The 17,687-nt window shown below is 44.6% G+C and overlaps 3 protein-coding genes across 3 annotated transcripts; 2 read left to right on the top strand and 1 right to left on the bottom strand.

Annotated features, from left to right (window-relative positions):
• Window positions 1-507: 507 nt before the first annotated feature.
• Window positions 508-9,249, bottom strand: dhrs3b (dehydrogenase/reductase (SDR family) member 3b). Its single transcript, XM_079185828.1, has 6 exons — window positions 8,908-9,249; window positions 3,850-3,993; window positions 3,435-3,554; window positions 2,831-3,069; window positions 1,160-1,285; window positions 508-1,047 (listed from the first exon to the last, which is right to left on the bottom strand). The coding sequence occupies exons 1-6, from the start codon at window positions 9,100-9,102 to the stop codon at window positions 963-965; spliced, it is 909 nt and encodes a 302-aa protein (XP_079041954.1). The 5' UTR covers window positions 9,103-9,249; the 3' UTR covers window positions 508-962.
• A 2,810-nt stretch (window positions 9,250-12,059) lies between these two features.
• Window positions 12,060-15,327, top strand: aadacl4 (arylacetamide deacetylase-like 4; the record flags this gene model as incomplete). Its single annotated transcript, XM_079156680.1, has 4 exons — window positions 12,060-12,236; window positions 12,654-12,879; window positions 14,384-14,447; window positions 14,544-15,327. The coding sequence occupies 4 exons, from the start codon at window positions 12,060-12,062 to the stop codon at window positions 15,325-15,327; spliced, it is 1,251 nt and encodes a 416-aa protein (XP_079012806.1).
• Window positions 15,328-15,957: 630 nt separating this feature from the next.
• On the top strand, window positions 15,958-17,687 carry cfap107 (cilia and flagella associated protein 107; the record flags this gene model as incomplete). Its single annotated transcript, XM_079186287.1, has 4 exons — window positions 15,958-16,053; window positions 16,523-16,633; window positions 16,996-17,158; window positions 17,410-17,687. The coding sequence occupies 4 exons, from the start codon at window positions 15,958-15,960 to the stop codon at window positions 17,685-17,687; spliced, it is 648 nt and encodes a 215-aa protein (XP_079042413.1).

Raw genomic sequence — 17,687 nt, 5'->3', positions numbered from 1 at the left:
GTCACATTTATATGATCTACTTTCACAAGTGTGTAGCAGTTGCAGACACTATTGTATGAGAGTGAGCCGAGCAAACAAAAGCACATTTGATATATTGTCATCTTCAAAGCAGACACAGTAAAATAGCTCGCTTTTTTTGGATGACTGCTGTCATTTCAGGGGATCAATAATTGTTGTAATTGAATGTAGTTCAGACCACTGCGCACATGTGAGGAGGAGGTCCTGACCGACTTCTTCTGAGTTCACAATGTTTATGGAGAATTACACCAGCCCCCCATTCACCATTTACTGACAGCAGAGAACAGACAAGAATACATATGCCCCCCCCGAGCGTATGTTTTATGTTTTGACAACATCGTCTGTCACAGTCACTGATCTTATGCTTGGAATAAATCAAAAGGTTCTGTCAGACTGCCATGGGAGTCAAAACCCAGACACAAAACAACGAATACCTCCCAAGTGTTTTGTTTTTTTCTATTTTCATCATGCATGAAAAAAACACAGTGAGACTTCTAAAACTCCGTTTTATTATCTTGTTTTGATTCAAAGACATTAAAAGGAGAATAAAAAAAGAAGCGTAAAAACAGGCTAAAACAAGTGTCACAGGAAAAACTCCCAGAATAACTACTGGTACACACCTATTCATGGCTTCTGTTCAAAGTAAGAATGGCATTCAGTCCTTCATACTATACACATAGGCAGGCAGTCACGCGCACACACACACACATACATACATACATACATACATACATACATACACACACACAGAAATGCGACATGGGCATCTCCTGCAGTTTATCAATTAATTCTACCTGCAGGAGCAACCGTCTTCCATGTCCCTTAAGTATTTGTCTTCCCACAATCACGGGGCCTCCTCCACTTCCAGATGTCTTAAGGTCCATTTTCCCTTCGTAACACCCCAGAGCTGTTCCGGTCTCTCTCACATTGTGTGCAATCCAGGTTCATGTCCTCCCTTTGAACGTGTTCATGCAGGTGTAACTCCCAGAAAACTTGTGGATTTCTTCAAGTGCAACTTGTGGCATGAAGCTACAAAAAAAAAAAGTGCATAAAGACCAGGGATGGAGTGTTAGACATGAAATGATTGTGGTGATAAAAACAACACACGAAAAAAATGTTAAATGAGATTATTTCTTTTTACCTTTTTAAAATGACAAGGGCATGCATAGTCCAGGGCAGGTAAAGGAAGGCCTTGTCAGCTCTGACTGCATCCACGGTGCTCTGGGCCACTACCTCAGGCTTGAGAGGTGGAAAGAGCTGGGGAAACCTTCAAAAGAAAAGAAAGTAGTTTTGAGACAAAGTGCTGATCTTTCTGATAAAATCAAAAGATTATTGCTAAGAAATCATTAAAGGCAACAAAGCAACAGTGTTGTAAGCTGCCAAACTGTACATTAAATATTTGTGATGTTTCCAATGGCTATTACACAACAATGTTGGGGTAATCATCCACCCAGACAAGAACATTCTGCGTTTAACATGCAAATCAACTAACACAGTGAAGTACTTTTAGAGAGTTCAAGGCATCAAAGTTCAGTGTCATCTAAGGTCTCAACACAGAACACAGAACCATGGGAATCATGAACCATGGGAACCATGACCGCAAGGGATGTTAATAACTAACCGTTAAACGCCAATACACATTTTCACCATTTAATGTTGTCATTTAAACAGTTAAAATAAAAAGAACACGGAGGAGCAGTCAATTAATAGTCATTTAAGTGAGAATAGCTGGTCCACCTTAAAAGGTCAGCCCACCTTAAGTGAAACTGTGCAGAAGTTGTCGCTAACTTCGGTGTTAACTGGTTGCAGGTGAAGAGCAAGACACGGGAGTTTGTGGCTTTTCGGCGCTTAATTCACTGAAAAATAAAACTGTACACACACTGCACTGCTACCTTCACAGTGAAGACGTTGCTTCATACTCTTCGTCACGTACCCAGACAAATTAACTGACACGGGGGAGAGTTACTGGGAAGCCGGCTGCATGTGTCCCCCGATAATGCACGCAACATCGTCGCAGCTAACTCTCCCCGACAGGTGAACTGGCGAGTCAGTGGCCGGATTTTTCCATCTGTAAGCTTTCACATCCTATTAATGCACGTTAGAAACTTGGCTTCTTCCAAGTCTTTGTGCCTTCTCCTCTCGCACGTTTCCATGGATCGGGGTTACACCTGGATTGTGATTGCGCTTGCAGCCATAGCCCTGATTGACGCTGTATAAATAAATTGAAACTGAATTTAAAGTGTTTTGTGCTTACACTGCAGCTGGCGATGAATAATGGATGCAACCTACTTGTGAATCGGTTATTGTTGCAGTTTCACAGCTTGTAGGGCACTTCAACCACAGCAACGCTGCATGCAAGGTTAACGGGAAGTGATTGTCCAACAAAGGTCGGCTACTGGTTGAAAAAGAAACTCTAAAATAGCCTTTCTACCAAGAACCAACGCCACTAGTGTGGTTAAAAATAAAGAAAAACTAGAGACCACCTCCCATTTGGATCACTATAGCCGCGATGTACCGAACTTCTGGTGCCCTTGCTTGGAACACGCCCATCTTCAAACTCTGCCTTCGTTTTGACCTCAACTAAACACCTGCAAAGTTTCTGGACTGCTTCTTTCACTGTTGCGACGCTACCGAGGTGACAACATTTGTGTCTGTCCACCTGGCAAATCTCTCAAAACCGCTTCTGTTGTATTTCTCACTATAGCAGGTGTCTCCAGGACCCCATTTTGACACGATGACTCAAACACAGACTCGCAAGGTGAAAGCAAGACCCCTGTCGTGGCTGGTAATTACCCCGAGCATCTTTAAATACCTGACTCTCATGCCCTGGAACATCTCTGTATTGGTGTGGAAGGGAAGAACAGTGGTGCAGCCAACGCCGGGACAGTCCAGCAGCCCCAGCGTCAGACTCTCCATGAAGGCCAGCGACGAGGCCTTGGAGGTGCAGTAGTCTATGGCCCCAGGGATGGGAGACTGGGACAGGATGGAGTTTATGCACACTACATGGCCGTGCTGCAGCTCCAGCATCCGAGGCAGGAAGGCTTTTGTAGTCTGGGAGGAGAAAAAGAAAAAGGGCGAATGAAGACACGGTGGAAGGAAGCAAGGAAATATATTCAGTGGAGTCAAATTTCTATTTCCATTTAGTTGATAATTGCATTTCTGTCTGCATACGACACAGTCTTTTGATCTCCATTCAAAATCAAAATGCCAGGAGTTTCAAAATCCGGCTGATGTTTCAGGGGCTGAGAGGCAATTTGGAAATACCCCACTTAACCTGCCATAATAGCGGTCGTGATTGACAAGTCTGGGGATGCCTTTTGTATATAACGCCATGATATAATCAAAAAAATGACAAGGAAAATCTGCTATGAGGAATCCCCCTACTTCTGCGTGGAAACCGCCTCTGCAAGTCTTACCCAGAACTGTCCCATGGTGTTGATGTGTTGGGATTTCAGAAGGGCGTCGTCATCGCTGTCCATCAGACTTTTGCCGTGGACCACGGCGGCGTTGTTCACCAATATCGTGACATCTCCCACCTGAGATTAAAGAGCACAACACGATTAGAAGGGCACGGGTCTTATATATTTTCGGTCTGCTTTCAGGAGCTGATACAGTTGTGCTGCGCCAGAGCTGTCAGCAATATCCCCCGCTCTCGTTCAGATATTACAGTTGAGGTGTAATCTATACACCAGATGGGAGACAGAGCCGCTCAGAGCCAATATACATACAGAGGAGGTAGAGAGAAATATTTCATGACGTGTTTCACCGTGTGCAAACAACATTTCTCTCTGTGCAAGTAGAAATGTCTTCATAAATACTAAGCTGGCGTACCTTTTCTCTTACAACCTTGGCTTGTTTGTATACTTCCTCCCGATTGGCCACATCACACAGGAAATAATGGCACTCTGTCCCTGAGAGAGAAATCTCTTCTGCCGTTTCTTTGAGGCACTTTTCTGTTCGGCCCCACAGGATCACCTAGCAAATAAAAAAAAAAAAAAGAATTGTTGAAGGTTAGAGACAAACGTGAAAGGAATATTCCGGTTTGAAACTGTGCTGAGATCAGAATCAAGCGACCCGTTGATTGTGAGTGGAACAACAAGACATTACGTATGTTTTGCACAATTTCTTTTGGCAATGAGACCTGGTGGAACTGTGGAGGATCTTTGAGCAGCAATGCTTTGTTCATTTAGAGAACAGAGAGGCAATTTTCACTCCAACAAATAGTTTTCGAGCAAGATTAAAGGCCCGGGGGTTGCTGTATGAATGAATCGTCTCTTCATCCACCCGGAGTCTAAAGGAAGGCCGGTCATTTGAGCAGGGAACATGGGGTTGGATGGAGGTGGGGGAACTAGTGATTGGGCAATTAGATCTGTCAGTCTTTGGGGTCAGGGAAAGGTAATGAAATCAGGGGGTGAGCCCTCCTCATCTCTCAAACACAAATTCTCAAAGAGATTACACGGCCTGTTGGGCAGATGAGCCCCGTCATTTCTGGTCAGGGAGCCTGAAAACAGTGCGTGTGTGAAGTGCCGAGGACGCCAGTGTGGGATTTGGCTGGTCGCCCGTGACCAAGGTTAATATTTGAGCAAAAATTCTTCTGGAAAGTGATCTTGTGTATGTGATCGACTGCATGCGTGTATGCACACACTCACTCACACACACACACACACACACACACACACACACACACACACACACACACACACACACACACACACACACACACACACACACACACACACACACACACACACACACACACACACACACACACACACACAAGAGCGTGCCACTTACAAGAGTTCAGTAGCTATAAATGATTACGCGTCATCTTTTGCAGGACAATTTAAGATCAAGACAATTTTTTCGCAACGACACGATGTTAATTTGCACATCAATGCTCCTTAAAAATCACCAAATTCCTGTTGCTATTTCTTTAAATACTGACACTCGGGGAATAAAAGATCACAGTCTGAAATGTGTTCTTTATTCCTTAAATCAGATCCGAAGCAATAAGGGGTTGGCTCCCTCCGTTGTTTGAGTTACTTTTGATTGTTTTTTTTTGGTTTTTTGTTTGCTTCATTTGCAAGCCCATTTGAGTAATCAGTGAAGGCAGACAGGTCTTGAGAAAAATAACTGAAAGCTTTTAATGGGATTTGAGCCTTACAAACAAAGCTGACAGCTCTCATTAACATTAAAAGCCAGCACTCAAACTGTGCTCTCCTGTTAAAATGTTATTTAATTAATTAGGTTTATCACCCGTCACAACACACATGGCCCTCAGAACAAACAAGCGTTGGCCAAATTGCGATTTGGATTGAAACAGTAAGAAAACAAGTTTTTTTTTTATTATTGACCTTGCAAAAGCCCCCTTCACTCTCAGTGATTGTTCTAATGGGCGTGCCTTAACAGGACTTAATGTCAACACGTGCTGCAAGTAAAAGCGCTCTAATCGACAAATTAATAAGCTTGAAACGAGACCTTAAGAGAGAGAGAGAGAGAGAGAGCGAGAGAGAGCGAGAGAGAGAGAGAGAGAGAGAGAGAGAGAGAGAGAGAGAGAGAGAGAGAGAGAGAGAGAGAGAGAGAGAGAGAGAGAGAGAGAGAGAGAGAGAGAGAGAGAGAGAGAGAGAGAGAAGATGCCCCTCACGGCTGGCTGTGGTGTACGTCTCCTTGTCCACCAGTAGCTCCAGTTGGATTACAGTGATACTCTATCTCTCAAGTCTGAATGTATGGGTGGGTATGAACCCTCCTTTTCACACCCATTGTATTGGCCAGCGGAGAGGCAGCACACAGAGGGGGCAGCAGGAGTTCAGGAGGCAGTCGCCTGCCGCTGTCTAATTACTGCGGAGACAGCAAGGTCAGTTGCGGGGCAATACCCAGCTGGGAGCGGTGTGCTTCCCGCCTCCAGCACAGCACAACACACACACACACACACACACACACACTCACACAAACCTGTCGCCAGTGCCACGGTTCGGTTCATCTTCCTTGCAGTGATCTCTTTATGTTGTGTTTGCAACCACATAAACATCTTATGTGTTTTTCTTTGAAAACCCTTTCTTCTGCAGTTGTTGCCATGGTACAAAAAAAATACTTCGAAACGGAGCTTTGAAGAAATATGCCTATTTGAACGTTAACTATCTACAGGCATTGTTCTGAAAGCCCTCTCGCGGCGCTCTGAACTTGGATGCCGCGTTTGAAAATGCTTTGGTCTGGTTTATTGTTTCAGAGCTGCGTTCTGCAACGCTCCCCCCGCTAACAGCACAAAAGACGACCTGGCTCCCCTCCTCGCTCCCCGGTTTCTCCATCTCGCCGGATTGTTTCCTCAACGCTGTAGTTAGTCTTCCTCGCACCGTGAAAACACCAAAGCCAGAACAGAGGGGAAAGGAAATTCCGGCTGCCAATCACAGAGGGGCTCAAACTGGGGTGAGCGCGAGTTCGCAGAGGTTAGCCCTATTCATAATTACCCTCTTATTTCCTTTTAGCATCTCTTTAGGCGGGGAGTAATTGTCATACACATTACCACAGGTGTTGTTTTCAATACCTTCACACCTAGATAATACCCAACAATGGGGTGCTGAAAAGCATGGTGACATCCTTTGTTGTGCAGCTGCAAAGTAAAGCTTTTAAAAAACCCCTCTGGTTTCTCCTTGCTCGTTCCCCAAGGAGAAGGCAATGAAAGACGGAGGGAGGCAGTTAGTGTTTCATTGAGCTTTTAGCAATGTTTTCAAGCTGCTTAAATTGCGCCTTAAGAGAACATCGGAGGTGTGAAGCTTGTGTCACACATGTACGGATAATTACGACCCACAGCTTTCAGCCGGGCGGCTCAGTGCCTTCTCCCGGGGAAATTACCGCCACTTTCTTCCATGTGTAATGATGACTCCCATCTGAGGTGATCAAAAATAGAGCTACTCTGTATTAACACATTACTGCTAAAAGGGACACCAGCGGCTCATCAGGCACTCAGCTGTGTAATGCTCACCCACTGGATTGGTAGACAAACCGTAGCTGCAAATGATGATGGGAACAGAGCCTGACCTGCAGTGATGGGGAACTGTCTATGTAGCCACTGGAGCGTTTCGGGCCCAAGGGACGGCTCCTTGTTATGGGGGTGAGAGATGGGGAGAGTGGGGGTGAGGTGGGAGAGTGGGGACGAGGTGGGAGGGTGCAAGGCTTTGACAAGTGGGGTGATTCTCTGAAATTGGCAGGACAGATTGAATTACTTTTAAACTGAAATTACAGTGAGAATATTGATCAGAAATGTGAGGGTTTGCAAACATGGCCTCCAACGGATCAGTCTAACACAGCAGTGTAATCTGATAGCTTTTGGATGTGGTTGAGTAACAAAATATCTTTTAAGGGGGCTAACCAAATTATGTCCGTCCAACCCAATGCCGATTCACGTTAAATCAATCGGTGCCAAATTTCAGTACCTGAGAGCGTATCTGGGAGAGAGAGTATGAGCTGTAGCTGAGTACGGTTACACTTTTCAAAATTTGCAAAGCTGGCCAGGATAATACGTGAAACAGCGTTTCGGAGGGGAGAGGGGAAAAAAAGGGGTTATATTTTGTGTGGTGTGTTAAATGTTCTAAATAAATACCAATGTTGAAATTGAGAGGTTTACAACTGAATTATTTTTTTGTTGTTATTGCAGAGAGTTTAGGACCAAAAAATGACAGTGTTGGGTATCGGTCGAAATGCGATGGGTACCCAACCCTACCTTTGGGTCCCATACTTAACTTAACTAAGGTTTGGGTCACATGTTTACTTCCCGTTAGCTTTTGTCATACACATCCACTAGAGCAGGAAATAAACTGGGTCGCATGTTTAGATTTAGAACTATGAAACTGTTGATTCTATTCTAAGCAATGATGGAAACATGGGTAAGAGCATGCACACTTCAACTTCACATCCAGCTGGGAAAATCAATGATGAATCATTACTTCAGTCTCAGTCAGTAAACATTTCATCATCATCATCATCAGATGTCTGACCCATTACCTCTGTTGTTTGATGACAGTGCATTTCAGTTACTGTATCAGACCTTTATTTAGACTAATCCAAGATAACGTAATCTGTTCCTCTCTAACCCTTTTTGTTAGGTTGTCGACACTCTTTTAGTTTTGCAATACAGTCCATAAAAAGGCAACTCGTGTCCTCACGCTACGCTTGAAAACAAAACCTAATCTGGCTTTTATTAGAAGCATTATGGGGCTTTTTCTGGTGTTGTGATATGTTGCCAGATGTTACGAAAAAAAAATGGCAAGAAGCTGTAATAGGGTCAAAGCAGGGCCGTTATTATTTGTACGACTTTGAAGTAGTTTCAGTGAGACTTGGTGCAAGTGCCCCCCCCCACACACTCACTCACACACACACACACACACACACACAGTCAGAGCATTTAACACACAGCCTACATCTTCGGATAATACACTTCCAGACATGTCAGTCATACCAGAATCACCCAGACCTTCAGCGGGATGAATGTCAGCCCACCACTGCACTTAATCACATCAATCAGCCATACGGGCTGCCCGGACCTGCCCTCTGGTTGACCCAAGCTGTTGTGCAATACTTGAACCAAAATTGAGGGCATGTGTCTCCGGTCCCACTGGACCAACTGGGCTACTTAGAGGTTATGATCCCCGCGTTCATAGAACATTGGAACAACAACGCACGTGAGGCAAGGTGGACAGGACTGCTACCTGGGGGGGGGGGGGGGCATTCAGGCTGCTGGACTACTACTGGATTTGACACTAAATAAAAAAAATCATGCCTTCCCAAAACAAACAAACGCGCGTGCAAAAATAATTCGAATAGTTCACTCGAGCATTTTCGAGTGGAAGGATCAATGTGGGCGCAACAAGTTGTCTCGCAGTGAGATGAAGTTACCTTTCTGGCCCCCTGCTTGGCAAACTCTTTAGCCAGGTGACGCCCGATGCCTCGTCCCCCACCGGTGATCAATACCACCTCCTTGGTCAGGTCCTTCCTTCTGCCTGGCAACAGCGAAAACAAACTTGCTCGGACCACATAGTAGAGCATTTGAACCGGGAAGAGGCACATGCGACACGCGCTCCTCAAATCCATGTCGAAGAGTGCTCGCGGGGGCAGCCGATTAGCAGGGCTGTAATAGTTGACGCTGCAGGTTTTTTACGTGCACGAACCGATATCCCCCAACAGCGACTCGCGAGCTCCTGCAAGTTTATCCGCATGCAAAAACAATCTCGTCTGCAGCCTCAGAAACTGTTGCATGAGTAATCCTCAGGCGGAGAAATATTTAAAAAGAGCAGAAGTGTATGACTTCTAAGAGCTCTGACATGATAGTCGACGCGCATCACGCTCTCGATATGAGTGAGCGATCAGTCATTGCTCCTGTCAACCACTGGTAGAGTCACCAGAAGCACAAGTCCAGGCGACGCTCCGCGGTGTGCGCTACTGAAACCGCTGGGCTTCAGTGTTGTGTTCCTGTCCTGTCCTGCCCTATATATATATATATATATATATATATGACCGCCTCTGCCCTGGCTCCGGTACTTCCACTAGTGAAAGGACCTGGATGAACCTAAAGGGGAGGTTTGTATGGGCATTAATCCTGATTGACATGTTAAGTGGGGATGAATATTTTTTTGCTCCAGAGCCCGTGTGCCCTGAGTGGTTGCGTACTTGTTTCTTCCCCACCCCCTTCACGTGTCTACAGACATGCTCAATCTGTGACGCCCCCCCCCCCCCACACACACACACACAGTCGCACCGCTGCGTCCCAGGTGGGTGCCCAATCTTGTTTGGAAGAGTTTTAACTTTATTAACTTAACCTCATTGCGTGACGTGCCGAATAACAATGATGTTTCAATCACAGGCTGCACTGACAGTTATAAGTCGATGCCAAGATCAACAACCAAACCATTGTTATGTAAGAGTTCCAGATAGGAGAAGTATTTGGTCAAGGGCTTCTTAAAAAAGACTGAGGTCAACTAATCCTTACTCAAGCCCCCCTATTAATTAAGTGAATCAAATCAGCAAACACACAATGAATCAGCTAAGCACTAAACAAACACACAAACCCTCCCAAATAGCTAGATAGATAGATAGATAGATAGATAGACAGACAGATAGATACATTATGTTTCAAAATATACAATAACTAGAAAATGTTTGATTTTGACCTTTACATTTGTCAATCTGGGCTGTAATCTCATAATGACAAGTATAGGCATATAGTATCTGCTGTTAAACCAGTTACTGCTATCTGCTCTCTCCAGCCTTAATATTCTGATCAGAGAGGTTCCGATACCATTCATTCCTTCCCATAGCAATTACAAACTTGCACTATCGTGCATCTGCCAATACTGATTACCGAACCAATAACAATTCGGTAAAAACTCTATAATATATATCATTTAAGCCTATATGTATGTGATATCATTGCTATCATTGTTGTATGACCCAGTTTAGGTTAAACCCTTTATGAAACGTGAACAAATGGAAAGAATGATGAATTTTTATCTCGTTTGACAGATACACAGGAACAACAATAGCCCATATCACTCGCTTTCCAGCATTTCTGGCTGTATTGGAGGAATTTCCGATACTGGTATCGGAGCAACTGTAATTCTGATGCTGACTAACACATTTTATAGTCTCATAATACACGTAAACGTGAAGTCAAGGTGATTCACTGAATCAAGCACTCGCATTATGAATTACAGAATTCATCATATGCCATGCTTTCCATTCAGTATGGCAGGGTTTATATCTGACTGAGGGAACGTGTTTTATTTGAACTTGATCGCACACAAAATTCACTGAGTCCCTACATTTGTAGCGGTCTCCTTTGTGCAAAGCCACATCGGTTGTTTGAACCCAATTTGTTGTGGTTGATATTTTTTCCAAGCGCACTACATCTTTCTGTGTGTGACAGTGCAATTTGGTAAAAAATAGGTCAGCCGAGTCTCAGAAGCTTGGCGGGGTGACAGACAGAAAACTGCATGAATACCTCCTAAACTAATCATATGAATTTACGAGCCCCAGACAAGATTCCAGTCTGTGATTTTTGGCCCTGGCACTGTGATTTTTTACTGAGTATCGCTGAATGCAGGGCTTTTTTAGCAATTGGGATGGGTTTTAAGAGCGGCCCCACAATGGTTGCTTTGTGCTGGGCTCAGCTACTTAGGGAAGGCAGAGAGGCTCTCGGGGGCTGCTAAAAACACTCCAAGACAACACGACTCCAGATGCTGTCTTCCTTTTGGACATTTTCTGAGATTTACAAAATCGTCAACCCAAAGTCAACTTGCACTTGAAGCATATAAGCCTACCAAAGTATTCTCAGCTGAAATTGAATATAAATTAGTGGATTTGCAAAAACAGGGATACAAGTCTAAAGATATACATTGCAGTGAGTGTCAAATGCATTTAGGCTGCTTGCAGAATGCAAATCAAATGTAAATAGTGTGTCATTCAGAAGGCACTGATTATTTATACTCATGCTATCACTGCCATCTACAGATCAGCTGGGAAAGTTCAGATAAGGGTGTCAGCCCTCACTGGCTGGAGCGTCTCTGAACATTTTCTTGCCTTAGAGACCAGACAATGTAAATGCCACTCTTTGCCAAGTGCAGCTGTAAGCAGCTGAGCTTTCCTCAACACCAGGGGCAAGAAATGAAGAAAGAAAGCAGGCAAAAAAAAAAGCTAACGACCCTCAGATATCTGAGAAAATATTGCCTGGGATTGGAAGGCAACTTAATGGGTAGGATGGAAATATGAGCAATTACAAAAGTGCTCTATTAGCATAAAATGCTATGTGAAATATTCCATATTGAGACAACCCGGTTTCTTTGGGAAACATGTATACTTTGACCACACCGCCATACAATATAAAGAATATAATTATTTTGTCCTGGATAACAGCCAGCCAAACGTCATTAAGTGAAACCAAGGTCAAAATGCACTGCACGCAAGATGTGGGAGGGGCGGAAGGAGGCTGAAAGCAGGTAGATAAAACATTTACTCCTAATGACTTACCTTCAGCGGAGCAGACTAGCAACACCATGGACATCGGCACGGCAATTTTAATAATTGGCTTCGCTGCTCTCGCTGCAGCCTTCCTCCTTCTGGTAATTGGACTTGTGTACTCTGAGCTGATGAATTCAGACATTCCTCGTGGGGTTGCAAATAGTGGGAAACTGCACATGGTTCATGGCTTGTTTGTTGGCATAGCAATTATGGTGAGTATCTTGCAGCATCTATGTTTGTGCTTATTATTTTATGTCCCCTTCATGTTCCGCGTGTGTTCCGATTAACATTTTTGTATTATTAAATTCAATTATACCTTAGTGTACTGTAACGTATAATGCATCTGCTTGTGCAAGAGAAAAGAAAAAAACTATTTCAGGCCCTTGTCAAAGATGGCTGTCCTTTCTTTGTCCTCCAGCAACTGATAAAGCGTAGATCAGAGAACCTTTAGATAAGAAATCAAGCCTTACGAAGGTGTAAAAAGAGGCAAGGTCATGTGTTCCACTTCTTTGATGTTGTCATAGTAAATATGGTCTCGCAGAGAGAATAACTTTCCCTTTGACTTTACCTATCAAAAACACTTTTTTTGTTTTTGTTTGAAACATTGTCTGTGGTTTCTCCCCTCAAAGGGCCGCATCCTTCATCGCCTGGGTATTTGTCATCAGGTCAGCTTCATTCGGTGGTTTGTGGCCTGTTTTCTGACTCGCTTGAATCCGGTTCCAGCGGGCCTGCGAGTGAAGGACCTGACGTTTTCTGAGGTCCCAGTGCGACTCTATGAACCCACCACTATGTGTGACGGCTTGAGAAGAGGTCTAGTGTATTTCCATGGAGGCGGATGGGTGTTGGGCAATATAGGTAGGCTATACAAAGTTCACATCATTTATTCAAGTAAAAGTAGAATGACATTACATAAGTATCATTTGACCATATACATGAGAGATTCATATACTCACATACATGGTTGAGGAGTTTGACTTGCAGATATAAAATGATCGTTTATGTATGTGAACACAAATGTGTTGGTCAACTGATGGAGGCCTGTTTATGTTTCTAAACTTAAATTATGCAAATAAACCATAAATAGCATCAGAAGACTTTAATAGAAAGTTCCTGTCCTCTGTATGAATTTTGGCCTGGACAGGTCTTCCCTTTATTTTACATTAAAAATTATTTTTATATTTCTGTGAAAAAAAAGGGGAAAGAAAAATAGGTTGAGTGTGCAGTTTCTTCTGCAAACTTCTGGGGTTTGTCATTTTTTTTATCATGTGTATTATGTCCTGGTGGTGCTAAAGTCTGGCTTTTTTTATGTGTCGTTGGGCAGTTTGATCTTTAACAATTCACCACCATTTTTAAGATCCCCATATTTATGAATATTAGGTAACTGCAAAAAAAAGACTTAAATGGTGCAACGTGTAATGCCAAGCCACATGCTCCAAAGAAATAGGGGGAAGCGTTTCACCTCTGCTGGGTCCATACAATCTAAATTTACAGTCATTGTTATAAAAAAGGAACTACTATTAAACAGCAGGGCAATGCGAAATTCAACCAAACTGCGTTCTTTTAATCTTCACATATGGTGTTCCGCCTCTAGTTTTGTAAGCCATCTGTATGTTTCTGCCACTAACCGGTGACTCTACGGTCCAGGTTCTTTTTGATAGTTTGTTCATTCGTTTGAATCCAAAGTGGCTGAAACAAGAAAACAACCGGCACCTTCGTCTCATCGTCCCTGCAGGAGACCACCCCGCCGCAAGGTGGACAGACGCCCAGTCAGCAGCCGCGATGGCTCTGGTGCAAGTCACTTTCTAGTTTCTGCCATTTTGGATTTAATTCAATAAACAAACGATCAAAACGCATGGAGGGCTTTTTCAGCAACCGGGATGGGTGTATTATTGATCAGCCCTTGTGGCAGCTCTACTTCTTCGTCCTCTGGACTGAGGGCAGACTGGACCCTACAGAGACTCACCCTTGCCCCTTGAGGAACAAGTTGTTTTACAAGACAGGACAGGCCAGGGCTAGCTGGTTAGCTTATATCTGTTCTGCACCACATTACATAGACGTGTTGACATAACGTCGACACTGAAACCTCTTCACATGCAGTTGATAATATAAGTATATTTTTAAAATGTTCTAAACTGAAGTTCTGGTTGATCTTACACGTTGCACCTTTAAATTAACTACAAAAGTGTTGTAATTTCCATCAGTGTCATCATAATGTGCTTTCTGAATACACAAAGGGATATGAGTGTAGGTGGAGAGAGAAACAGAGGCTGTCATGTTCTTTCTGCAGTGCTTGGTTGCTTCATATAAGAGGCCCTGACAAATCTTCTGCTAACTGTGATGCTCTGCTAATCCTGAACAGATTCCGTTGATGAAGTCTGTCGGCACATCGCCAAGGCGTCAGACACCACTGTGGTTTCTGTTGGGTACCTAAACTTTTGAATGCACACAAATGTCCCAAACTAGTTTTGACTTCCAAAGAGCCAGAATTTGATATATCGTCCCTCCGTCTTCCCTCTCAGGTACCGATTAGCCCCTGAGCACAGGTACCCTGCCCAGCTGGACGACTGTGAGACAGCGCTGTGTCACTTCCTGTCTGTGGCTGAGGCAGAGTTTAGCGTGGACTCTGACAGAGTGGCAGTCGGAGGGGACAGCACTGGGGCCAACCTGGCAGCAGCGCTGTGCCAAAGGCTGGCGAGGACAGAGGTCGGACATCTGCCATTCCCCTGCGCTCAGGTCCTCATCTACCCAGCCCTGCAGATGGCGGATTTCAACCTGCCATCATACCAGCAAAATCATGCTGTGCCCATATTGTTTCGTGGCCGTATGGTGTTCTACTTCCTGCAATATCTCAGTGGGGACATGTCTTTGTGCCAGGACTTGTTGGAAGGAATCCATGTCCCCACTGAGCTTAAGCCACGCTATAAGGAGTGGCTCTCCCCTTCCAACCTTCCCCCCGAGTTCCTCGTGCGGGGTTACAGTGAGTGCCCAACCGCGGATTATGATGGGGTGGTGTATCACGCTATCAAAGCTGGTTTGGAACATGAGGTCTCACCTTTACTGGCGGATGATGCACTCATTCAGAAAACACCTCCCACATTCATCCTCACCTGCGAGTATGACGTCCTGAGGGACGATGGGATTCTTTACAGGAAACGACTGCTGGACTTGAGAAAGGATGTCAAGTGGCGACATGTGGTGGATGGTTTTCACGGCATGATTGTTTTTTTCAACCAGGGCTGGCTCACCTTTCCCTCTGCAGTGCAGGTTGTGGATAGTGTCGTTGACTACATGAGAACTCTGTGAAGATCATGATCACGCCATGTACTTTGTTCTGCTTTACATTTTGTTTTACATTTAAAATAAAACTTGCCTAAAGTGACAGAGTTTTCTCCTTCATTAAAAGTGCGTAGTACACATAGGACACACACACACACACACACACACACACACACACACACACACACACACACACACACACACACACACACACACACACACACACACACACACACACACACACACACACACACACACACACACAAATCAATAGACAAAACCTGTTTCATTCTTAAAATGAAAAGTAGCCTGCAGTCACAGAGTCTGGAAACAATTTCTGGCACCATTTTAACAATGCAGAGTATACTGCTAAAATGTCAATTTCATGCCCCAGTCTTAAGGACTGTATCTCTTTTTAACACAGATGTAAGATATATCTCCTGTTTGCTTGTAGGATACTCTGCTTCCCTTCTCTTGCTGTGTTTGCTGTATCCATAGCAACAGAGGTCTTCTATTTCCCCTCCACTGCCTTTGCCATTATGGGACCAGGTGAAAGCACCTACATGCTATTGGTTTTAGCTAACCATGTTCTAACAGGACTTCATAGTTCCCCGGTAAGGTGCGTTTGACACCAGGTAAAGCATGTACCAAACAGGGATGGCAAAGGATAAATGGGCCCAACCCGGCTGGAGGATAGAGCAGAAGTATTCGAACAAAGTGCTTTTAGGAAACTGGGCAGAAGAAAGACGTCAGGTAGGCCTTTTGTCTGCTTATTGTCTATTTGGCTTTTGTGCGAGTGTCAAAATAAGATGTTCGGATTTAAGCATACATCTTCAATTGAATGTGAGAACACAGATTATCTAAGCCTTTTATTTCAGTGGCAGCCTGCCAAGGGTTTTGTAGCACCTCGGTTGGTTGTCGAATCTATAGCAAAGTGATTAGGCAGCCTCAGTTCAGCTACCTCAGCACAGCCTCCTGCTGGGAGAGGCCAGAGCTGGAGACTAATTGCATCGACGTGAGGTTCGGCCATGGGCTGCTGGTTCAGGATCTGAGGGGAGAAATGACTTTAGAAACACTGTACAACAGTGTGGATCGATTGTGAAGCGTGAGCTTTGCTGATCATTGCACTGGGCTCATTGCTCAAGTCCCTGAGTACCCCCCCCCCCCCCCCCCCCCCCAACACACTCCTGTTTGCAGCATCTGTTTACTATGTCTGACGCAGTTCACTCGGGAGCCACAGACGGCCAACAGCACCAGTCGTGTAGACCACCGGCCCCACTGGGACTTCAAGCCAGACGTCTCTGAGAGAAGATCTGCCCTGCTGAGAGCTGAGGTCAGCCTTTTAACTGCTCATTCACGGCATTAACACCAATTGAATGCCTGTCACGAGCCTGCAAGTCAGGGCTTTCTTCTCTAGATTGTGGCCACTTCGGCATAATATTGACAGCCCAGATAAAGGCTTGTGATAAAACTCTTTATGAAAGCAAGTTTCTGGTCGGACTCAGTAGTCATGAAAAATGTGTAAAATCATCAGTCCTACTGGGCACTTAAAGGCTAGTTAGAGTAAATTTCAGCTGTCACATGTTAAACCTCTTGAGGATTATTGTTAAAGAGCCGGTCATGCCTTTTATATCTTAATCCAGTGAAGGCCAATATAAACAGGCTATGTTGAGACTAATGTGCATTGTCTTCCAGGGGCTTCCATCCAAGCTGCTATTTGGCCACAATGGCCCACCATCCTCTCATTACTTGGTCACGCACTATGAAGAGAGCTACCCGCGGAAGCAGACCAACAGCCGACCCTGGTGTCCAGACAGCTCGACATGGCAGCTTCAGAGGTCTGAAAGGCCAATTTCCGGTAATTATCATATGGAATTATTATACATGGTGAATTACATATCAAACCATCCCGGCACCAGCGCAGAGTAAACATAGTTCAGAGTATTGTTAAGTATCATTTTGTATGGACATAACACATCAGCAGTTGTGCTCATGAATATTTAAATGTGGGTGGCCCCAGATGCCTTTTATTGTTCCAAATCAGTCACCAGTGTAATTAATGGTCGCAGTAACATGGCCGTTAACTTTCTCTTCTGTGTGCCTTTATAGCCCTTCCAACCAGCTCTGGCCCGCTGCAGTACACAGAGCATTTGCGTTTGGAAAAGCAGCAGTCACTCCTCCCATCACTGACTGTGTACAGGTCAGTATACCAGAGGCACCCACTTAGCACCTTCTGCCTGAGCCGCTTTGCCAGGGCTCCGCGGACGCTCTCCAGCCACCTCCATGCAGCCAATCACGACAACAAGGACCTGGGTCTGAGGCAGCGCTCACTACTACAAATCCCAGATCACTGTTTCAGTCAACGTCCACAATCACAACAGGCCTAG

The sequence above is a fragment of the Pholis gunnellus genome (assembly GCF_910591455.1).
Source record: "Pholis gunnellus genome assembly, chromosome: 3".
NCBI lineage: Eukaryota > Metazoa > Chordata > Actinopteri > Perciformes > Pholidae > Pholis > Pholis gunnellus.
The sequence above is the reverse complement of the archived record's forward strand: the minus strand, read 5'-3'. Positions and strand labels throughout refer to the sequence as shown.